This window comes from Scatophagus argus, chromosome 19 (genome assembly GCF_020382885.2).
Source record: "Scatophagus argus isolate fScaArg1 chromosome 19, fScaArg1.pri, whole genome shotgun sequence".
Taxonomy (NCBI): Eukaryota; Metazoa; Chordata; class Actinopteri; family Scatophagidae; genus Scatophagus; species Scatophagus argus.
The window spans coordinates 14,269,590-14,294,761 of record NC_058511.1 but is presented as its reverse complement, the minus strand read 5'-3'; the positions used below and the strand labels follow the sequence as shown (position 1 = coordinate 14,294,761).

General features: G+C 39.9%; 1 protein-coding gene across 6 annotated transcripts in view; it reads right to left on the bottom strand.

The window, feature by feature from the left end:
* Positions 1-25,172, bottom strand: part of LOC124050385 (kelch-like protein 29) — a 191,324-nt gene that overhangs the window by 57,054 nt on the left and 109,098 nt on the right. For all 6 annotated transcript variants that reach the window (XM_046372859.1, XM_046372860.1, XM_046372856.1 and 3 more), the window contains 4 exons: positions 11,282-11,420; positions 4,359-4,555; positions 2,062-2,174; positions 258-404 (listed from right to left, as the gene is read on the bottom strand). In XM_046372859.1, coding sequence (XP_046228815.1) covers positions 258-404; positions 2,062-2,174; positions 4,359-4,555; positions 11,282-11,420 — 596 coding nt within the window. The remainder of the gene's footprint in view (positions 1-257; positions 405-2,061; positions 2,175-4,358; positions 4,556-11,281; positions 11,421-25,172) is intronic.

Here is a 25,172-nt window from a genome sequence, read left to right as displayed (position 1 = left end):
GGATTACAAACAACTGCCGTGTTAGGCTGAATCTGAAGCACAAAGTTGAAGAACACTACCAAGAGAGAACGAGGAGTCACTTGTCTCTTTGCTGTGTACCTCACAGAGCAGACAGAGCAACCACACCAGCATGACTCTGCAGCCTACTGTCAGTGGTAACGAGGGTTTTAGCTCACTTTTCTTGTCTCATAATACACATACACATGTGCTCGTATTGATGAGGTACACTGCACTCGTAAGCTCTCTTTTTTTATTACCTGCACTCTTGACTTAGAGTCTTGCTTGATCCATTTGATGACTGTCTCATAGACCAGCTCCTCAGCCTTGGTGTTCAGACTATCGTTGGACAGATAGGCCACCAGATCCTCCTTGGACACATTCAAAATCTCTTCTTGTCCTGCCACCTGGAGAGGTATGAAATAAAATACTCAAAGTACTGATATGACACATAAAATGTATTAAAAAACATATCCAAATGTACCAGCATCATATTTAGGCTTTGCAAACTAAATATTACAGAGATCATTTGGCTATTCTGTTAGATACTTTGATTTAAAATCTCTGTAACCCAAGAAAAATATGGGCATTTTGGTTTCAGCACATATGTGGTCATTTGTCAGTACATTTGATTTTCAGATCGCTGGACTGCTGATTTAACGTTATGATAGTATTGTCATTCTACCAAGTTCAGTTGTCTCATGTTGGCAGCAAAAAAGATCAGCAAGCCTAGGAAATGGTCCTTGGCTGTATATCTAATTTGATTAGACACGTTTCTTTATTTCTAGGATTCAAGTAAAGGTTTGACATTTTGGGAAATATGCTGATCTGCTTTCTTGAAGAGCGTACAATTAGAAGGTCCATAAAACTATCATACTATAGTAGGAGTAAAAACTAGGAGCTTAGCTTAACATTAAAGTTTGGCTCCGTCCAGTTATCTGTCCACCTACCAGCACCCCAAAAGGTCAAAATCATTTATCATTTATTTAATACATTCTCAGAAATGTGAAAAAAGTAAATGATTGTAATGGGGGTTATGTGTTGTTAGCTACAGCTATAGTTAGCACAGAGTTGTGTACATGCCATGGATGCGACGTTCATTCTGCTCTTTATAGAGCAAAAAACTCACACTGGCAAATTAAATCTGTAGACGGTTGATTCAGCCAAATCAGCCGAGTTAGTAAAGTAAATAGGGATTGATTTTTGTTGTTGACCTCTCAGTATTCATTTGACTGTGTATGTATATGTGTTAATAAATGTGTGTGTGTATGTATATACAGTATGCATATATATGTATGTGTGCGCATATGGTTACTTCACGTCACGGAAAGAGACGTAAATGGTATTGGTCCGCTCATCTACAATAACTCTCAGTAAGAAAAGCAAATAAGCACAATGCAGAAGTATAAATTGAAAGCTTTGTGTGGCTGTTGCTGAATAGCTGTATCCAGTGGAAGGTTAACTACAAAATTTAATTATTTCTTCCATTTTGATGGCTAATGAAAAAGATCTTCTGCAGCATCACTTATAAAGGTGAGGTCAAAAAAACAACATTTCAACAATTTTCAAGCAATTTTCTATCCTTTGTATTATTCAGTCTCAGCTTCAGCAAGAATGTTGAGATTCCGAATTCTTTTCCATGTTCTTTTGTGCTCATCACTAAAACAATGTTTGCATTTCATTAAATTATCTAACAGCTGCTAACAGGCACACAGTGCAGGGCAACGTGTTTCTACACTGAAATTCATCCTTTGTGGGAAAAGCCAAAGAGTTTGATGTTTGAAGAGATGAAGTTTTTTTAATGTTGGCACTAGACAAACAAGTCTGTAAGATATGGGCTAGTTAAAACTTTAAAAAAATGTATAATTTTCAATTCAGTCTATGTAGTGTGGCATCTAAAAATTAAAATACTCACATACTGATCACTATCAACTTTACTATCACTATCAGGTTTCAATTAGATTTTATTGCTGTTTGCAAATAGTTTTCTTTGCTTTTATACTCGCTGAGTGCTCAACTTTGGTCCATGGATATGACTGCTGGGAAAGATAAATCTCTACCCACCTCTGGGAAGTTCTGCAGTGCAAAAGCTTTGGCCATGTTATGGAGCTCCGTGCAACTCATGGCTTCAGCCATAGCCAGTACTCCCAGACAGTTAGCTGCAGTCAACTGTTTCTCTGGAGTCAACAAACAAAGTCGGAGAGATGTGGAGACAGACAAAAAACAAAAGAAATATTGAGGGGACAAAGAAAGCAAAACAAGAAACAAACAAAGACAAGGGCAGATTGATTAAGACAGGGAAAAAAAAAGCATCATTCAGACATCCATAAAAAGAAGACAGACGAAGAAATGTACAGAGATAGAAAAAGCAGCTGCAGGTTGCACAGGCCCATAGCCTCGATCTGCCTGAGACTAAGGGAGAACAAGTATAATAACTCAAAACAGCTCCGAGGACAAAAAACAAGAGGAATCGATCGCTCACAGCCCAGGCAGGAGGTGGTGGATGGCAGGGAGCGGGATTTGGGATTAGCTAGGCCACTTTAAAGAAGTCCTGTCAGATCTCAGAGTCTGCTACTACTACTACGCACACACACACACACACACAGCTGAGAATATATAAAACTACCCTGATAGCCAGGCCAGCGGGGAGAGGGCTTATGCTACTGTCTGTGATCTCTTGTAAGGGTGCAGCTTTTAAGGTGGTGTGTCTGTAATTCCAGTTTTGGAACACACAGCACCATTTATCACGAGACAGGGAAATGTGTTGGTGGTGTAGTGCACACACACGGGCATGAATCAAATGGGTCAGCGGCCACTGCAAGAGGTCTGATTAAACAATGGCCATCAAAGAGAAACAACGCCAGGCCTTTTATCACTAAAGACAGAGCCTGAGAGTCTTTCCTAAACAAATATCAGCCCATGAAAAAGGTCACATAACATCTGCTCAATCACAACTAAACAAAAGCCAAACCAAAGACCAAACAAAAGTGGGCTACATGCTGCACCAAAGCGGGGGTCCAGAAATAAACAAAAGGCAGTCAGAAATTGTCCCTCTGTTATGCCATTTGAGCAGATGAAGGGTTATTTCACTGTGCATGTGCGTGCATGTTCGCATCCTCCCAGCATTTTGTTGCGTACTCTTTACTTTTAACTACTTCTACTTTCATCAGTTTCTTCTGAGACAATGTGAAAATATCTGAAAGCTGTGGTCAAAATCTTAATGACTGGAATCACGCTGCTAATCCACTTTAAATCTTCTGTTAATAAAAAAAACATGATTTCTCACAGCAGTAGCAGACACGCAAGAGGTGACTGGTATTTATTTGCTTGAACCTGAAGTTCTGTGAATAAAACTCAAAGAGATTTAAGTAGGTTAAGGAGATGTTTGCTGTTTCTCCCCAGTTGTATTTGTTATAAACTTCAATAATATCTGACACAGTATCAATTTCTCTTTGCTCAAGGACATATGCTCGCGCCTGCATTTCTCCCCTTCATATGTGCCGAAATGTCATGAATCTTGTCGAGGAGAAATGGATTGACGTCTCGCTGGCAATGAAGTCTACAAATGGCTTCCCTGTTTTCCCCGTTCTTTTGCCCAAATCGAGAAAAACAAATCAATAACGTGAGCCGCTGATTCTCTTTTACTTTTTTTTTCACTCCTATCCTGCTGCTGACCTTTTTGGCTAACATGCACTTCCCTTGTGTTACAGGTACTCTAAACAATTTATTAAATGGAATGCATAATCTGACATTTGCAGCTTTTTGGTTGCCTTTTTTGGTTGGTTACACACTAATATCTGGAACATGCCATTTGCTTTTCATGTGATCCCCTGAGCCCCTCCCCTCCTTTGCTCCACTTTCCATACCTTGTCAGGGTATCAATCTGTTTGGCTATTTTTTGATTCCATCATGGTCCAGGCCAGAAGATTTGACATTTAAGTGACAATTGTTCCCTGACCTTTCTATAAATGTGCCCCCGTGCTTGGTCCTGCCCACTGGGATGAGATCAGAGGCACTGTGCCCAACTGAGAGGGTTAGCAGCCAGAATTCTTACACGGCTGCTAGCTTTGGAAACATGACAAAAAGGAGCATGATGCGCCACAGTCAGAGAGGAAATTCAGGTTCTGTAGGAACATCCAGTAAGGATGTGCATAGCGATGAAGCATGACTACATGTGAAAATACACAAGGCTGTATCAGTGTATACAGTGTATGCAGTGTATACACTGCATGCAGCAGGAAAGGCTGCATAGGAATATCTGATGTAATAAGCACAAACACTTGCTGATCTAAGCATATAGTACTTGCGTGCACACACACGCACACACACTTAGCCTCACTCCTGTTCTCAGCTGCTCCTACCTAGGAAGGAGACACAGACTTTACAGAAGGTGTTGAATCGGAACTTGTTGGCGGCCTCCAGGAGCGTCTTGGCATTGGCCGAGTCGATGACCAGCGATCCCGTGTAGACGAACTCGAGCAGCAGCTCTAGCACGTCAGCACTGATGTTGCTCATGTTCAGCTCCAGCATCTCCCCGCTCCTCGTCTCCCCTGATGACCTGATCAACCAATCACGGCAGAGAGAGGCGAGTTAGGGATGTTCTGAGAGGAGAAGTCAGGAAACAAAAACAAAAAAGGATAGGGACACAGATATGTGTATGCTACACACGACACCCATAACACACCTGGGCCAGTACGAGAGTGGGGAGAAAATAAGAGAATCATTACACAATAAGATAACAACATAAACTGAAAAAGGGACAGAAACAGAACTTTGGGTAGTTTCTACTTTTTTATGAGGCTAGATTTGCAACTATATTGCTGCATCTGAAACAAAATGTCTTCTTTGAACAAAGATTAGGCAAACAAAAGTTATTGCATTGTTTCAACAGGCATGCTTATCACATGTATGTTTTCATGTATGCATAGTTTTCAGACATGCATACATGGCAGGGATATGAACCATCAGACAGAAAACTGAGAAAAAGAAAGTGACAGCACAGTTCATACACTGACATATGACATATGTAAATTATCCTGGTTAAAGCGTGTTGTACCGCAGAATTCTTGCTGTTCGTGACTCTATACTGCTGCCAAGTGTGTGCTGGATATTAAAGCAGACTATCCACTTCTACTGGCATGGTGTAAGAAGTGCCAGGGAGTGCAAATTAAACAGAATATGATATCCCTTCGTAATGCAGAGCCTGAGATGTGCAGGGAGTGCAGGGCTGCTTTCAGAACTGGGCCACGTTGTGACTTCACTGGGATCAAATGGCAGAGATTAGTTCAAATGCAGGATCCCCCCGGGAAAGTATGAGAGAGTTAAATAACACCTCACCACCCGCGTTTAATGTCCCATGTGAAACAATAATCCACTCAAGGGCAAAATAAATGGAATCAAAGCCCCGCAGAACGCATAGCTCTGCTACTACGTCTCTCTTCCTGTGGCTATGGACATCAACAATATGAAAAGCGGCCTACATTGAGATGGATGGAAGCTGTTTGCTTCTGTCACTCATGGTAGCACAATGATAACGTGCTGTCTGTTTGTCTGTGTGTGTGTTTGCGTGTGTCTCTTTTCCTTTTCTGTTGGAACCAGTTTGTTGGATTAGAAATCATGAAACAGTCAGCATTTAGTGAGACACAGACAGCAAAACAAACAAGATGAGACAGGTGGACGAAATGGTTAGAGTGAAGACGAGAGAAGAAAGGCTGGGAGTGGGGGTGGGGGAGTGGATGAGGAGGAAGCAAAAGGAAGGGAGGCAGGGCGAGAGACGGTTCTTCCACAGGGAGCCAGCAGCCATCCTTCTGAGGGAGGGGTTGGGTTGTTCCATGACTGTGCCTTGGTCTTTTAAATAAGAGATATCCCTGCCCACCCCCGAAAAAAATCCACCATCACACCTAAACAAAGCCTTTGTCCCCGCTGCAATAATCATCAGTAGCCTGTAGTGTATGAACTGAGACATTAGTCGTCATTTAAAGCGCACTCAGGAGGTGAAAGGGGAGAAGGACATCCAAAAATAAAAGACAATGGCATTTGTCTCTGGATGGACATTGGCTGGAAAAACCAAGGCAGTTACTCTTTTTCCTCCTGCAAAGCAAAAAGCCACATAGTGTTATTGCCCTTTTTCCGCACAAAGCCCTGCAGTAGGGGCAGGTAGTAAGACAGAAAAGAAGGATGGGGAGTGTCGTTCAGGGTTAAAGTGATGGAGAGAGGTGGGGAAGAAAAGGGAGTGGGGGGGCTAAAAATAAAAGAAGAGCATGCTCATCAACCTGCTCAATTAGTGCAATAGGAACCAGCTCGAGTGGCAGTTTGTTTTGTCTGAGCACTTATGTTATGGAAATGACTTTTCCGGAGCTTCTAAAAGAGGTGGATATTTATGCTGTGTCTGATTGCAGACTTGAATTTAAATAGTGACAGAGGGAGGCAGGGAGGACAGGAGAGACAGAGGCGGAGAGATAGGGCAAGGAGGGAGAAAAAAGATGGGCACACTCAGGCAAAGAAATTTGTTTGTGAAAAATGCACCACTTATTCAAGAGGAAGTCTTAAAATCAGCAGAGACTGTCAAAATGGTGGTGGTGGTGAGCAGAGGCTGAGAGGAAAAAATGGAGCTGCAACACACACACACACACACACAATGCAATTTCTCACACACATATGTGCATGCTCACACACACTTCCTAATAAATCCTTCAAACTAAAAAAAAAACAACAACACCGTTTTACAGGGAATACATTTAGCTCTTAGACCATCTATTCTGTGAAAGTACATACGCTACCAAGGTATGTAAAGATAGAAACTTATTCAGAAGCGAAGCCTATTCTGTCAAGGCTAAAAATGGCTTTCACATACATGTTCTGTCACAACATAAATCAGGAATAAATTATAAAAATAAATAAACATAATGTGGTAACTTTATCAGAGTTGGCATTCGTGTTTTGCTTGTGTTTGCTTTTTGTGGTATTGAGGCCACGGTATTCTGTCCACAACATCAGGTAAAATAGGGGCGACTTTGAGGCTGTCTGAAAGGACCAAGTCCAGTTTGAGTCAGCCGCTCTGAAGGACAAAGAGGACAGGGTGACAGATGGAGAGTTTAAAAGCCCAAACCTCCATCCAAGTGTGAACACAGGGCCATCGGCATGACAGAAAAAACTGAGCATGGACACTGGATTGACAGAACTCTTGATACAGAAATTTGAATTAAAAATAGAAGTTGATTTTCTAGCTGTGGTGGTAGAAACTGAAGACATAAACATCTGCAAGTGCCAGTGAGGTAGAAGTTGACAGTTAATGTACAATCACCACTGCTTAAACACTTTTGCAATGCCATCTCAAGGCTAGAAGCTTCACTAGAGTTCATTGAAATACAAATAAAGTAATTTCCTTACCAACCTTTAGTGGTATCTATCTGTACAGAAAGTTTTTATTTATTTGATTTGGAAAAATCCATCTGTGAGATTTCTGCCTGCACCCAAATACAATGGAGGTCAATGCAGTTTCATTTGTGTTGCTCACAGCTTTCCATAAAACTAATTCCACAGCAACATATGTTTCCAAATGTACTCATGAGCAGGTGGTCTTCATTGGATAGAAATTTAGCTGTTGATGGCCAAATTTGTATGGGTAAGCTTAATAAAATAAGAAACATAGATTAGGGATAATAGTATGAAAATGTTCTAATTCCCATTGTTCTTGGAATGAACCATTAATGTTGTCATTGCTGTGAGCAGTACTGTACAAACAAAAGTGGATTCACCTCCAAAAGATATGGATACAGACACAAATATCTCCAAACTTGGATTAAAAAAGAGAAAAAAAATCAGCACTGTTAGGTGTCACTTAGTGAGATAATACGATACGCCATTTGGGTGAACTGAACCTTTAAACACTGTCAGAACAATGTTGCTAACTGAAATTTAGACAGAGCGCTACAGTGTCCTGTGTTCCTCTCAGGCTGAACAGAGCAGCAGAGACCTGAACGGTGCACTCTGGGCTCAGCTGCAGTGTTCACACAGGGCTGATACCGTAAAGGGCTTTAACACACCTCATAGTCACAACACTCTCTGACTCACAAGCATAGAAAACTCATGGGTCGACAGAGAGAGGAGGAGGTGGAGAGAGAGAAACAAATGGCATGAAAGCATGTGTCAGGACTGCTCAAAGATTCTGGAGCTTTTTTACATTACTGTGGTGCGGAGTTGCAGGGACCATAAATTAAATGCCTGCAGAGCACACTTATTGGAAAATCCTGAGGGGTAAAATGGAATTACCGGAGATGATCTGTCTCCCTGCACTGTGCACCAACCCTTTAAAGGGAAGGGTAATAGGTTTTTGGGTGGGGGCGAGGGCAGACGTGTGGGTACATTTGGAGGAGCGTTACATTCTTCAGGTATCATAGGGTAAGATGGCAGGTTCAATGAACAAATACTCTAGGGGATGTCTGAACACATGAGAACAGTGGAAAGGATGGTGGCGCGGGGGTGGGAGGGTTATCATACATTTTAGGATTTAGTCGAAACGGAGAATTTGAAGAGGTCTGAAATTTGAGAGAAGCACCATTCTAAAATTTCTTTGAAAACTCAAACCTACTGTGACCGAGATGTATCTTTCAAAAAGAAAATTTATCACATTTTTTCTGACAATTTTTTAGAATAACACCATTCTGTGCTCTTTGCCAATTAAGCCTTCAATTTCTTCAGTGAGTCATTGGGTTGGGGTGTGTGTGGGCGGGCCAGGGAAAATAAGTGTGATGTGCACTCGCTCACCCTCCAATATTACATCTCACTTTCTCGCAGACTAAATGGCAGTTTGCCTGGATAACACACAAGAATTATGTCCTTGCATTCTACCTACACACACACACACACACACTCCACAGCATTCAAGCAGGAAAATATGTGCGCATGCTTCACGTCAAGTACATTTGCGCACACACACACGCACACAGAAGGTGGTGGCTCACAGTGAGCTGACAGGGGTCTGAACATCAGTGAATGCTGCCTGAATGAGATGGGCAAGAATAGAGGATTGGCAGGATACCAAGCATATAAGGAGATGAAGTTTCTTTCTCTCTTCCTCTCTCTTATTTGACCTCATAAAGATGTGGACGGTATCGAGCCACACGTAGCCTCAGCATAATTCCAGTTGCATTGAAAGAGTGACCTGAGCTGCACGAGGGGGGCTGTAACTCAATGACAGACAGGCCTTTGGCTCTCTTTTCTCCTCTCTGACTGCGCTTGCGACACTCTGCCTGGCTGCAAACACCCCTCAGCTATGACCAAAATGGCCTCCTTCTCCCTCCCTTCTCTCCCTCTGTCTGATTTCACTTTTAGTAATTTGTTTTTGTTCCTCTTTCTGTCCTTCTCTTGTCAGTTTTTCATTGCTGCTCACTTGTTCTCATTTCCATAAAGTCAGGGTGCCACATGCCTTATAAAATCGACAGCCACTGTTGACGGTGTCATGTTAGCATAAAGCTGATGATCATGACTTCATTACATAGAACCAAAGAGGTCTTACAAAATGAATAATTAGTAAAACAAATTCATTAGATTTTCTCTAGTGTGAAGTCAAATGAGAAGATTTCTATTTAACACAGAATTTCATGAAGAATGACAGTGTTATGACAATAAATCAAAGTAGTTTTACAATTAATTGACCAATTAATTAGAACTTGCTCCATTAAACTGTCAAATTAAACAAGAAGAATCAGACAATGTAGGCAGCAGCAGGCATGAGGATGAGCTCAGAAACTCAGCCTGCTCCTCTGGGAGTCCTGGTGTATTTCAGGGGCACTGTCTTTACGCATAAATGATCTGGCTTTGTCCTGGATAAGAGGCACAGACGAGAATCTGATAGACAGGTTGACCAGCATGGGGGCTTCGGTTCTCTCCAAAGTCACTTCAATCTCTCTCAGGAAGCTTCTCTGCTACTGTCAAGGTCAAAGGGAGACTGAGTGTCTCTTTTTTATTCATGGGGTGTGTACGAGCATAGCTGTCATGGAGATGAGCGGTCCGAGAACAGATGTAGACTCTGTGGCTTTTCTCCCTCTGTTCTCTCTCTAGTCTTCCTCACTCCATTCCCATTCAGGATGAACAAGTGTATCAGTGGCGAGTGAGAAGGCCGGGGTAGCCGATAAGCAGCTCCGCGCTCTCTGATGAGCTCGCAGTGGAGGCAGCATGGCTGCGAGGCAAAGTGGCAAACTTCCCTAAGGCATTACAGCTAGCAACTTCATGTGTGTGTCTTTCTGTTTGTCTTTGTCTTGTTCAGTACTTCATCCCTAGCCATGCAAGCAAGTACAAACACACACTCCCACACACACACACACACACACACACAACACCAAGGCAGCAAAACAACTCTGGGTCCAGGGGACTCTCAATCAAGCCGAAAACACCTGCAAGGATTTGAAGTAAGGATGAGGACATTAGGGAATTATGATATTCCCTCCCCGTAAAACAAGGCATATAAAAAAAGACATACTTATGCTATCAGACTCTACACAGTCATACTCATGCACACACATCTAGGGACACTAAAAAGGTCTGTAGCTGACACACACACACATACACACACACTTGTATGCAGAAAGGCAAACCACGGAAGAAAAACAGCCCGTGAAGGCAAAAAAAAAAAAAAAATATGGCATATGAAGGGCAGAATACTAGAGGAATACTTAGATCCACATCAAATGAATACATTAGTGAAGGGTGGTGTTAACCTGTGAAAGTGGTGGTTTAGTGAGCTGTCTTACATGTGCTTTTGTTTTGTCCTTTGTTTATGACTCTGAAACGTCTTTTTTATTACACTAACCATGATTTATTAGCATATGAAAAGGCTGTTTTGCACCAAAAACTCAAGAATTAGCAACAGAAAAATATAGTAGCTTGGGAGACAAAAAATCCCTCTGCCAACAGAAGACAGTGTGGCTTTGGTGAATTACCACCCAAAGTGTAGAATGTATGATTCTTTTGTTTTGGCCCGTTGGTGAGTTTTAGAACATCCCCAGTCATGGAACATTTTCACTGCTCATTAAAATGGAAATGTGGTTAAATTGCCCTACATGGGGAGGAAAGGTAATGACGAGGGTTGACCTTTTTTCTCCAGTTTCAGATACATTCATTTGAGTGGGAAGAGGAAGGAATGGCTGCTGGCCCTGTGTTAGGAACCAAAGTCTTCACACACCTGCAAGAGAGAGAGGGGAAGGGAAAAAAAAGCGACACAAATGCGCCCTATGAAAAGAACAGATTGGATCAACAGCTGGTGGGAGGGGAAGCGAAGGCAAACCTTTTCACCAGGTCCTTGAAATACAAGCTGCAGGAAGCTAGAACATTTTGGTGGACTTCAAACTCTTTGCCTTCAACAATAATTTTCAGGTCTGTAAACTCTTTCGCTCTGCGCTGTTGGTTCAGCTCCTTCAACATCTCTGTAGAACAAGAAAAAGAAACAGACAATGCCACATGTGGGTTTAGAATTTGCTCACTTCCATACATACATTAGTAACAATAGCATGACAGCAAGAAACAGAACAAAATGTGCACAAGTGCAGATTGTTGAACACAATATTGGCGGTCAATCTTAAGGAACAATGTCCATTATATGACAGAGAAGAAGTGACAAAATGGCAAAGGCAAAATGATATAAATATGTAGCAAAAAGGGCACATGTAAAAAATGAATAATTAGCTCTCATATTCTATACCTTACTGAGGAATATCCAATACCCAAAGCATGCTAGTGGATAACACAGAACTAGAAAATGAGATCAAAAACTATCATTGTCAAGAGAAAAGACACTTGTATAACTGTATTTGACCTCTGCAAATTTACACTGCAGCACTAGAACTTCAATGGAGGGAAGCTGAATGAGATTAAGAAGCATCTAATAGAGGTGTGGGCTGAAAATAGAGACACCGTCAATGCATTATTCATACTGAAATAAAATTCTTTGGCTTCTTACAAGTGCCCTGCTCGGTGAAGAGTTGACCTTCAAATGTCGCTCAATGAGAAAACAATTGCTTATCCCCAAATCCCAACATCCACTTCTCTGTCTGTCTCGCTCTCTCTCTCCCTGTCTGGCCCCCGCCCATAAGAAAAAAAAAAACAAAACAAAAAAATAAATAAAAAAATCTAAAAATGCAGGGACAAAACACAAGACGTGGAAACATGCTTGGAGCAATCCAATGCGCTGTTGAAGGCCACAGTACACAATGAGTTGTATAATGCGGTGTAGCGGCTCCATGTTAAGCCTGGCCTTACTATAGCATTGGGTCGGAGGCACTTGTTTCTCTGCGCCTTAATGAGGCACCATGAGGGGATGCTGAGAGTGAAAATCAGCAGGAGACTAGCAAGTTGTTCTACAGCCTTAGGCGGGATAACCAACATTGAAGCTCTGTTAAACCCCTATTGGGAACGCCACTAAAAGAGATTCAAATAGTAAACTACAGAGAGGATAATGTGGAATGTTCTGATTATAGAAGAAGCCAGCTTCCATACTGTCATCTTATTCATTTCACAGTGACTACAAGCTGTGATGCACAGTAAACATCTATTTGGCAATCTGTGTTGTGTAAAAGCACATATTCCCTGGTGGAGAAAGGTAAAAATTAGATACTCGATGATTTAGATAAAGAAAGGTGGCAAATCCTCCCTTGAAGAAAGCTTAAAAGTTTACTTCTCTTCTCTTGAAACTTATCTGGACACAATCTTCATAAATCTGAGCGATGGCAATGCAGAGCCGTTTGTGGTCAATAATGTCATGTGTACCAAGCAAGATGTCTGCATGTGCATGGATGAATGTATGCTTAACATAGCTGTCTAGGCATTAAATGTGGAAAACTGATCAGACCTGTGACTGTACTGGCGACACCCAAGCCGAAATGAAGGAGTTTGTCTTTGTCATCCTGAAAGAGGTCTGTGTTCACGCCAGACTCAAAGCAGAGATTTAATTAACCTAGAATGACACTCGCCCCTCTATTTGGCTAGAATATCCACTCATTTAGCTCTTCCCATTCTCCTGACTGACACTGGAAGCTCAGCTCTGAATTAATTTGGTAGATGAAATTATACAGTATAAAGACACATGACAAAAAAGGTGCAATTCAGATGCACGCTTTGGTAAAAGCCTTTTTTTGTGAGTAGCGCATTCTTCACAGTTATCGCATCAAGGAATTAATGGCCAGAAAGAAAATGACCTGGTTACTAAACGTGCTGAATACCAATTGGGTGAAAAAATAATAGATCCAATTTTTGACAATATGTCTGTTGTACAATGGCTAGATCCACAGCTGCACAGTTAGAGGGAGCCATACATATGCACATGCAAACACAAAGGCTGGCGTTTGCCTTGTCTTTCATCCATCTCTCTCCACTCTCACATTCCACTCCACTGCTGCTTGTCAGCTGGCCAGCTATCTGATTACTGTGTGGGCATGGACTGTGAATAGTGAATACACAGTAGTTTTGAGTTTGCATTAGTGAATCTCCAGCGACCGATATGGCTCTCACCTCCAATCAGCCACACTGCATACCATCCATTTGCCTAAAGAATAAAGAAAGTGAGAGGGGTAGACGAAGAACTCCACTTGTCAGCAGAACAATGGCAACCTCCCTCAGAGCCGTGGAGACACACCTAAATGCCTGATGGAAAAGCTAATTATGGCTTCTTGGGGATAGATTGGTGAGTGCCCGAGAACACCCAATCACCACCAGGGACCATGAAACTGGACATGGCATTCCCATTCTTGGGTTTGGCATGGAGTGTGGTGAAGCACAGCCATGTTCAGAGGGACCAGGCAGCTTTCAAACACCAAACGTCTCAATACTCTCAAAGGGAAAATCTCTTGTGCAGAGTCCAGATGGATAAAACAGTGGTGAGGCTTGTTTTGTGGGGAGGATACAGAAATTCTCATAGCGGTATAGCATGGGAGTATATCGTGGAGTACCAACAGTAATCAAATGTGTTAGCGTAGTTTCCTGCCTCTGAGCTGTTCACAATAATAACAAGACCCCGAGCTGGCTCTTCGTGATTGGCTGACACACTAACTGCGCAGGGGGCATAAAAGCAGTGCCAGGCTGTTCAGCCTAGTAACTCTACTGTCAAAAATCGAGAAGCACTGCGGCCAATGGGGTCCTCTGGAGCGATTTCCAGTAACCTATCAGAGCTTACCATGCCTCGTTACTATAAGGTGTAGTAAGTTGTGATAGGCTGCTGTAAAAGGGCGATGTAGCACACCATTGGCTTTTTAACTTGGAGCCATTTTAGGGTTCTATATGCATTTCACAATTGCCCTTGTGGACCCACCATTTTGTCTTTGCACCAAAATCAAAGCTTTGAGACACACCTTCATCAGCTTAGAAGATTTTCTGTATTTTTTTTATATTTGTTTATTTATTTTTTGGAATAACTCGTTAACTTGTCTGAGCTGCTGTGTGCAATAAGCTGTAAAGTCAAGGGAAAATAATCTGTCGAAATACTACAGTCATTATTACAGCAAAATGAGTCGGTACAAAGCAGGGCAGCTATCATATGAAATTTTCTGTGAAGATGAACTGAGAGAAGAATTTTATTCTCTGCTGACAAAATGTCTAAGTTTGTAAAATATAATAATTAAAATCATAACAATAGATCTAAATCTAGCAATACACTGGATTGAGTTTTTCTGATATTTAGCTCTTAAATTATAACTCTTAAATTATATATTATTTTTGATGCTGCAGCATGCAACATACTGATGAGGAGGAATAGTAAAGCAGTTAAATAAAACAAATAATAACATAAAAAATACATAAAATACACATTTTTAAAAAATTTTAAAAATCTTCTTGAGCAAGTACAACAGAATATAATGAAGACTGTTACTCAAAATAAGTAAGATATGACAGCCTGACAAATGCCATATATAAAGTAAGTTTAGCAAAAATGTTTTCAGTAGTTTTGATAAGAATTGTTCATCTTATCACTTCTGTCTTCCTTTTTATCTTTTCTAATAAATCTTGCTAGCATGTAATCATCCACATCTAAATCCTAAACCTAAAGACTTGCAGCTTAATTACCCCCCAAAAAACATGCCAGCTGATCAATGATTCTGTTAAAATCTGCCATGATGGGATTTTATTAAGCTTAGAGAAGAGCACAGGTTTTTTTTTTGTTTTTTGTTTTTTTTTAAATTCAAGCAGTGATATTTTTTTTAGACAATATACAAAAATGATATGAAATGACTTTTTAATATGTACTTATATTCTATGTGGAGGAAAAAAAATATAAAAAATATTTAAATTAATAAAATTTAATCAATCTAGATTGAATGCTTTTCTGCTTTTATCAATAATACATGTTGTGTCTGTATCTACTTCAGACTATATCTACTTGTAATTCTTTGATAACCCAATCCCAACTCAACGTCAAATTTTAAAAAAATATGAATATGAAATGAATTTGCCATACCCTACTCTATTTACAATTTTACTAACAGAAATGTGTTAAAATTATAAAAATCTACAAACTATCAATGATTATATATAAAATTACATCAAAGATCAAATGATCATTAAATGTTAAACTTTAAAAAAGCCTCAATAATTTCCTTAATCAGTAAGTTAAATTGACATTTACTTTCAAAAATTCTCATGCAAATGTACCATTTGCAAGATTATCACTATGATTAGTGAAATTAAAGTAAAAATTTGCAATTTAAATATAATAAAAGGAATCTGTTTAAAGCTTATCTGAAAGTGGCAGAAGCAGGACTGTTGCAGGACTGAAGCAGATTGGATTGAGGAAATATGACCAAAATAGGCTTCCTCATAAAAAAGCCTTTGACAAGTTGGGATATTAAAAGAAGAAGACCAGACCAAGGGCACGACTTGTAGCAAATTCACACAAAATAATGCTTTCCAAGCAAAAGGGTTTCATAGTGTTGGGCTCCTCCCAAAAGTGTTGTTCTCCTGCAGAGAAGAGTGGGCCTGAATCCCCTCAGTAAAACACTATGCTAATTTCAGGAGGATTTATGAGGGATATTCCCATTTGAAGTGGGACACTGATCATAAAGCAGATTTAAGATGAAAAAATGATCTGATATTAATTATGCGTTCACTTGTTTTTGTCACAGTTTCCAAAACATTGTGGATCTGAGCAGCAGGCAGATGGATATTTGGAGAAAGCTGCTTTTCCCCTGCTGACTTTGATAAGGCAAACACTTTAAATGGTTTTGCTGTTTCCGACTTCACACATTAAATACACCCACATGCTGTATTCACAAGCAGAGAGATGGTCAAAAGTTCACTACCAGCACAAGTTGTGTTGGATCATGTAATCGCTCTATTCTGCAACCTTGGGTCCAAAGTATTAACGGCCAAAAAAGAATCAATTTCAACTCTAATGCCAAGGAACCATTTGCACAAAATACTTGAAGAAGAATGCATTGACTGACTGCGATGTGCACACTGATCAGCAACAGCATTAACAACGCTGACAGGTAAAGTGAATAATACAAATTATCTGTTTACAATGCAATGTTCTATGGGGTTCCGGCAATCATGTGAATGTCCTTTGACCAACACCACCCAACTTAACACTGAGCAAATACACCCCCTCCATGGCAAAGGCTCTTCCTCTCAGTAGCAGCCTCCCCCCAGCTGGACAATGTAGCCCGTCACCTTTTGAAAACAGCTCAAGAATGTCTCAAAGACCATAACAACAGCCTGCAGACTGCCCAGATCCCAACCAAATTGAGAATCAGCAAAATCTGCAAAATGAGAAATAAGCTGAATCCACTCCACTATACATAAATTAAACAGAATAAGAAGGAAAAAATATTTGTATGCATCATTACATATAGTACATATGTAATTGCAAAATGTGAAAAATAAAATATTAACCTTCATTATCATTTTACATGATTCTGTGGGATTCATTTAAGATAAGATAATCCTTTATTGATCCCCAAAGGGAAAATTCAAGAATTTATCCTTTATTTTTGAACATCATTAGTATACATTTTGTTAAGCTCCAAAGTTTGCATTATCCAAGAGAAAAAGGAAGGGAACTTTGCGAAAAACAAATCAAAAACTGAATTTCATTAAATTTAATTCGTATGTTTCAATCCTCGTATACTTCACTTCATCTAACGCAGATTAGAATGTGTATGTTAATCTTCATATTTTATTTCATTAATACTTTACATTCAGTATCTTAAAGGTTTAATTATTTTTTTTCTTGCCAAAAAAGATAAAAAGCTCATGTCCACTCCATTATATCTCCTCTTTTGCTCATTAGGCCTGCCTAAAGTCAATCATTCACACTGCTTGTCAATTTTATCAAAATGTCCTCATTTTAAATTAGGTTTTGCACTCAAAAAATGTTTTCTTTTGTAAATAATATTAAATGTTAAATTATCACACATTTCAGATAATTTGGGGAATATTAATGAGTAATGCTTGTGCTTGAATAAATAAATGAAATTTATGTAATCTCTAAATAACTTAAAAAAAAAAAGTTTTTAAATCACCAAGACCAAATTTTGCTGTAAGTTTTTTTTTTTTCTGTCAATCCTGAAACAAACTATACGTTACATATATATATATATATATTATACTAAAACTATAGTATATTTTAGTGTTCACCCAATATTCCAATTCCAAAGGAGGACACAGTACATTGTAAAATCACACTCATATGAATTATCAACTATTAGTCTGCACAAAAGGAACCCAGGAATCTTTTCAAAAGGAAAGTTTCATCTTTAACGCAGCCATCTTCAGCTGAGGTCAGTTCATTTCAAAAGCCATCATGGCTAAATGCCAGGCTTTAACAGGTGCAAAATGTCATGAACGCTATCAGGTCACTCATCTAGATGCCATCTTGAGCACAAATGATGCTACACGTAGATAAAAACCTACAGATCTCATGACAGTCTAGTCTGGCTCTCTTTCAAGGTGCAATTACTCTTAACAGTCTCTAAAACATACCTCTAACAATCACCGCCACATTCATTGGAGAAGTCTCAACAGTTTGTGCCTACTCCCAGCAAATCAGCTCATGTACGGCACCAGAAATCCTTGAGACCCCTTGAGTCTCTAGCTGTCCTGATTTCAGTCAGAAAGAGAGAGGTGGCACCATATAGCCTTACAGAATAGTCCATGATGAGGACTCTTTATTTTTCCCCTTCTCAAAGTACTGCTGTCAAAGAGCCTGGACCAAAACAGGGGGAGACACTCTGACAGAGAAAAGGAAAAGGGGAAAGAGAGAGTGAAGAACTTGTGGCCCTCAAAGACGCTGTCTGGGCCTTTGTTGCCTTCTCCAATAGGCTGCAAGAAAAGATCTGCAGTAGCAAAAAGCACACCTCTGCTCTGTCCTGCACTGCACACTCAAACCTCTACATATACACTCTGGACCACCACATGGGTCAGATGTGTATGTGTATGTGCACATGCACGCACACACACACACACACACACACACACACACACACACACACACACACATGCTCATGCAAGCAAACAATTGGCACTGGTAGAACAAAGGCGAAGCAAATACAAGTACAGGCTCAGAGGAAGATGAACATAAACAAACAGAGCCCCGGGAGCATCGGTGTGGCCTTCTGCAGCTGTGACAGGATGTCATGCAATGTTCTCTTGTTCTTTGTGTGTGTAGAGAGAAAAGTAAAAAATTTTCTGGTCCCTGGCTGGTGCAAAGGCTTCCTCATTATCCAGGCGGGGGACAGTAGGTGACAAGTGGTCATACCTGCTCAAACAGGTTTTAACAAAGGGATATTCCTTTGGCTATAGCAAACAAGAGCACTGTCACATCACTCTCGTCCTCCTGGTCATAGTGTGAAAAAAACAGAAAACTCTGCCGTCTTTTAATGTATACTGAAATGGCAAAAGTTGCCTGTGACTGTCTTCTGAAGCCAGAAAGTAGAAATATGTACTGTATGCATATACTATAGTTTACAACTCAGGCTGGTTACAGTTCATAGGAGGTTAAAATTTACATTCAGTGCTGTAGTTATAACATTATAGCTCAAAGAATCTCCTCCCTGGCTGATGCAGCTATTTTAAACTTCAGTTCATGACAAAAAAGAAAGATTTATTGTACAGATTTGGTGGTTGCCTGAGAAACCCTGCAGTGAGCCTTAACCTGTTTGTGCTACTTACATTTTAGTGTGCTTATGTCATTAAAATTAATAAAACATTTGATGAACTGGAATTGATGATCATCAATAAGCAAGTTACATTGTTGAAAGCAGGAGCTCCTCAAGAAAAATGTAGTCATTTAAAGCATCTTTCTGTCTACAATGTAATGATCTTTTTAGTGCTGGGCTGTTAAAATGCACAGCTCCTTATGCCAGATCAGTAAATCATGGCTTCTACAAGTACAGCAACAGTATAAACAAGATTAAGCTCCAGAAATTTGTGTATTACAGCCAACCACAATTTAATCATGTGTGCAATCAGGATTCTGCGTGTGTCTTTGAAATAGGTCTGGTGTTAAAACATGTATAAGTGCTTTCATTTTGGAGAATTACCTGCATTTATTTCTTCTTTTTTGCTTTTACTTTTTTAAGGGTAAAATAACACAAAACTGGTGGAATCAAATGTGTAAATTGTTTATCAAATATAACTTTCTCTGCTGTATACTTTTCTCCATTTCACCCTAGCACATGATCAAAATAAAAATATAGAACATGCACATCCATCCTCTCTTTGCAATCACTGTATGAGTCAAACCTACAACAGATCCTCCACAGCAATAACTCTCACAAGAATAACTGGAACACGATTTCTGTTCCAAAATAATTCAAAGGAGGACCGTAGAGTTTATTCCAGTTTAAAACGTTTTTAACCCCCTACCGCCCACAAAAACAAAAAAAGAAAAAAAAGAAAAATCAATTTCAATTAAAATGTTCCAAGAGAATCAGAAGCATTCAAACGTCTTTATTAAAATCTCGACCAGAAACCAGGTTTTCTCCAAAGTCAGGTCTTAATTAGGCAGGTATTACTGGTTGAGCAGACAGCTGTCACCCTGTCGGGTAACATGACAACTTCAAGGTACTAAAATGCATAAAAGCAGTACTTGTAATTGCATTCAATGGTAACGAGATTCAATGACATATCATCAAAGAGCCATATATATATATATATATATATATATGTGTGTGTGTGTGTGTGTGATGTCATAGCTTTCTGACACATCTTTCCCACTGCAACACTCCACACCTGGCTGTTTTTAGGCCTGTTTCAGACCATGCTTGCATTTATTTTTCTCATTAAATATCACTGAAATAAGAGACTCATTCAAGTATTCAGAAGCACACAAATGGAAACACAGATTTCATATACAAGGCTTATCAAAGTAGAGTTCTCTACATATTAGCCGAGCTGATGACAGCTTCACATAAAGAAGGTGCGCTCTAACCAGCTTAGAATCCAAACTAAAGAATAATGACACACCACAAGTGAGTGGCCATCCACCATAATGCAAGATTCTTAACAATGTAGCCTATTTCTGAGAAGGGTTGAAAAGAAAAACAACATGCAGATGACAGAGATTAAGAAGCTGTCATAAATCACACAAGTCATATTTCAGTAATCTGGGCATTACAGAAAATCCCAAATATCTCCAGATATATTCACCCGCTCACTCATATGACGCATGCCATGCAAACTAAAGACGCAGAGGTTCCTGGCAGCACCTTGAACGCAGCTTAACTTGTTAAGTTCATTTGGTCAGAATTGTATTCGCAATCCAATCTGTCGGCCTGACTTTGCAGCTCTATGTAGATGTAAAAAAGTAAAAGGCTCTAAAAGGAGGGAGGCTCTGATTGGCCCACTGACAACCAATTGCGATGCTGGCCAGTGACAGCCAAATAACATAATGGACAACTACAGCCTCCACCGCCAAGAAAACGCATATGCCAAAACATACAGCTGTGCTTACGATATGCAGTGGGTTGTTAGTTGAATGTATGAATGTTAAGAAATTTTCTACATGTCACAACTGAATGTTTTTGCTGAATTTCTGAATTGGCCAGCAAACATAATTCACATTTACAGGAGGTATTAGCCAAACTGCTCCATAGCAACAGCCTCTGACTGGACAACTGTCACTGTCATTATGCAAATTGCTTGTTGAAGCAATATGGCTATATGAACCATTAGGAATTCTTCCAAAGCTAATAATGGATTTAGATAAATAAGCTGATAATCACTCTGATTGATCCTCTATTCATAAATCATAGTATCTCTTAAGAGTAAATATGTTAATGTTAAGATTCCAATGTTTTACTGTGGCATTTTTTTTTTCTACAAAAATTCCTTATTATTGGTTGGTCTGAAGAGCTTTATGACAGAAAAATCCAAGAACTCCTTATCTTTAATAAGAACTGCTTTTGGGAAAAGAGATAAAATGCTTGAGGAAAACAGGCCTGCACGCTTAAAAAAGCTAATTTTTTCACTATTCAGGCAAAGCTTAAGCCTTGAATTTGTGAACTGGCTAATTCGTCATTGTGCCAAAGAGGCTAAATACCAATATGGATTTTCATTTTCATTTTTTTTTTTTTGTTACAGAATTCTACATGACATTGTAAAAGTGAACTGGATGTTTTTTCTTAAGCATTACAGAGGACGTCATTGTCAAACTCAGCTCAGGGTTGAGTAATTCATTCACCCCACAACAGATGACACTGTCATTGTGCAGAAACACATGAGTGCTGATGCAAAGAGACACACATACAGCCATGCATATGCAGAACTAAAACACACAGGCAAATGTGCCCAACCCCCCAACACACAGCCACACACAGACGCACGCACACACACACACGACTTTAGGCAGGACAATGTCATAAGAGAATAATCTTAATAACAATGCTGTGTTCATGAGGAGTCACTGGCTGGTGTAGATAACACACTGTATGCTTAGAGGCGATTTGATTAAAACTGAGTGGCTGTGCAACACTTCTCCATCTTCCCTTTTAATTAAATTGCTAAGTTACAATTTCATATAAATTACTGCAAGAGCCAGAGTTCTGTCTAACCCACATTATAAACCACAGTGGAAAAACAGGGCTAATTGAGCGAAATGAATCATCTGGACACAGGTTGTGCATTAGCATGAATGCAACCTTTCAGAGAACATCTGCGCAAACTATGTTTCATTTGTACTTCACCTTGAGAGGGTTGACCGAGCATCCAAATTCCTTTGGAGCATTCGGTCGTGCATATGACCAACTGAGAGCGTGCCGCATGTACTGACATTCAGAGCCAAGCACTGCTCAGTACAACCAAATGCAGCTTTCTGTTCTGATTCAGGCACTCACTGAGAATGAGTTCTTACCTTAAAACATCATGACCACAGAAAACATCAAAATATTCTAGGCTCTCAGTACACTTTGGCATTTCATCAGTCCGAAGTCTGAGTTTTCAACTGACTGGAATTTTATTTCTCACTGCCCGAGACATACAGTACTCGGGCAGAGGGAAAACTCCCGACAACCCATGCAGTCTTTTAAAACTCTTCACGCTAAACTAAACCTAACTAATAGTCTAATTTAAGCTGTCTGTTCGCATGTTTCTACAATACAATTTACAGTGACTGAGCAAGGGCACTTCCATGACAGGAAACACAGTTGTTGTAATGAGCTGAGCTAGTGATTAGAGAGGCATCACCAACATGCCATGGTATTAGGAGGTGTAGCAGAGCATTTTACTGCCAGAGCAGCAATAATAATGTTATTAAAATAAGTTATTACACCAAACGATTGCAACTTGGATCCATAAGGCCAGCATTTAGTTATTCAATATTTCAACTTTTGCACTTGTTCTCCCAACCAATCTGCACATGGAAATTCCAATTATTCTGAATATTTGTGTTTGTCAACATAGCGCAAAGCAGTTTTATACCCTATAGTCTTTAACACAGCCAATATAAAAAAAATACAGTAACATAAAAAGTAGGATACCTGAATATACAATATCTTGTAATTGCAGCTTTTTAACTTAGGAGTGCATATACTGGGAGACAAACTACTCAGTTCTCTTCAGCTGACATTACAGTGAGATCATAAATACCACAATAGTTCAGAGTTCTGGCTGAACTTTTCCTCCTGAGTTTTAAATGTTGAAAATACTCAAAAATAAGTAAGGAAATAATGTGCACGCTCCTTTAAGCATGGCTGTGATGTTGTTTTTACCTTTCTGAGTATTTAAAGTGCAAATACATATCAAATAAAACAAAGTTCAAACTCCACTTCAGTACTAATTAAAAGTTTAGAGCTACTTTCTCCTCTATTGCCTCCAACTGGAGGCTAGAACCAACGGCTAAGCTGTGCCAAGCCCTCTGCTGCCCTTCACTACCAGACACATACTAGTGGTCGAGCACGGATGCCAGTGTATGTGTGAGAGAATGTAGATATGCTGCCCAGCTTGTCTTACACCTCAAAAGTGTTTATGAGTTTGGTTTGTGTACATTCCGTGCAAGCTTTGCACATGGGAGGTACTTGACTCTATGGAGCACATTTCTTCCAAGTTGACCCGGAACAGAAGGACAATGCAGGTACACTCACTCTCTCTCTCTCTCTCTCTCTCACACACACACACACACACACACAGAGAGAGAGAGGAAAACAAGAATAAAACATCCCATGTCACCAGTGCAGCTTGAGATAAATGTCACATCTCCCCCTGAAGACAATGTGTGTTTACTGGGTAACTTTGTGAAAGTCACAGCAGCCCAAGTAGAAAGGTTAGTAGTGGGGTTAGGTTGTATGTGGGAGTCTTCTCAGCACACTGCACACCTCACCTGAGATGAGCTCCTGGAGCCTGCAGTGGAGTCAAGCGAGTAATCTCTGCATTTCATCAGATTTTCGTTTCTCTTTCCTTACTTTCATTCCTCCTCTTGCACTCCTTCTTTTCATCTGCCTCTCTCTCTTTCTCTATCTCTCTCCAGGGATAGAAAACAATCTATTAGAAAACTGGACTGCTCCACAAATTCTGATTGTGTCCAGCATGCTCCAATGCTTATGTATTGCCCATGGTCCTTGTAAAGTTGTAATACAAGTTTAACTCTCTAATACAGTACCTTTTATCCTGCACTCCAGCAAGCTGCATTGCATAAGAAAACAATGTGTGTATCTGAGAGAATAAAGTGGGTACAATGACAGAGCCGTGATGATAATCAACATCATAATTCAGAGCTGCAGCCTCTAGCAACAAAACACATTTTGTATTGACTTAATAGGGCAATAGCATATTGCCGTTTTTGCCTTCTCATCTTACTGCTAAGGAAGACTTTGAGTCCAATCAAGCTTACATAGTGCACCCCTAGCCTACAAAGATCTCTTGATTGCAATTCAGACCATTATCATTTGTTTAAGTCACAGAAGAATTATATCTCTTCACATGCTAAGCCTGTTGCTCTGTGGAATAATGAGTTTGGGGGGGTTCTGGCTAATGTCTGTTACTTACATTAATATTTATAAGATGTCATGCATGCATTTAAAAGTTTCTTGTCAGGAAAGTTAGACTAAAGTTAGACTATCCACTCAGATAAGTAAGCACACCGTGAGCATTAGCAAGTTAATACTGCTGAACTGGATTTCTTGCTGAGATGTTGCCGAACATCTGCTGCTGTTTTAGATACAGAGTTCCTTCCCTGTTGCAATTATGCCTTCTCATTAGAAAGAAACATCCGCTATTGACTGGCTTCCTGGTAACATCTGCTGTGTTTACACTCTGCCTCATCGATAATGCATTACTGCTTTTTTGCGGCTGATGTGCGGAATAACACATCGACATTTGACTAGTGGCAATTAATCCTGTCATATCAGATAGTCTTTGACACGACATGCTTGAGTTTGAGACCCATTTGAGGTGCAACCTCCATTTACTTTGACACTACTTTACACACAAATCAATTTACTCACACATAAGTGAGTGCAGTGGACACTTCATGTGGACAAATGGCAGTGTTCCACTCAGAGACCACTAACCCTAACCCACCGAATACTCAGTGTATGTTACCACAGCTCTGAGTAACACAGTGTCACATGCCATCACAAATCCACCTGACACACTTACACACTTGTGTGTATTCTATAATCTGGGATGGGACCAAGAAATAAGATTAAAATGAGGCTCTAAATTTTAACATTTTCTGTGGAACATAACCAAGCATGTCT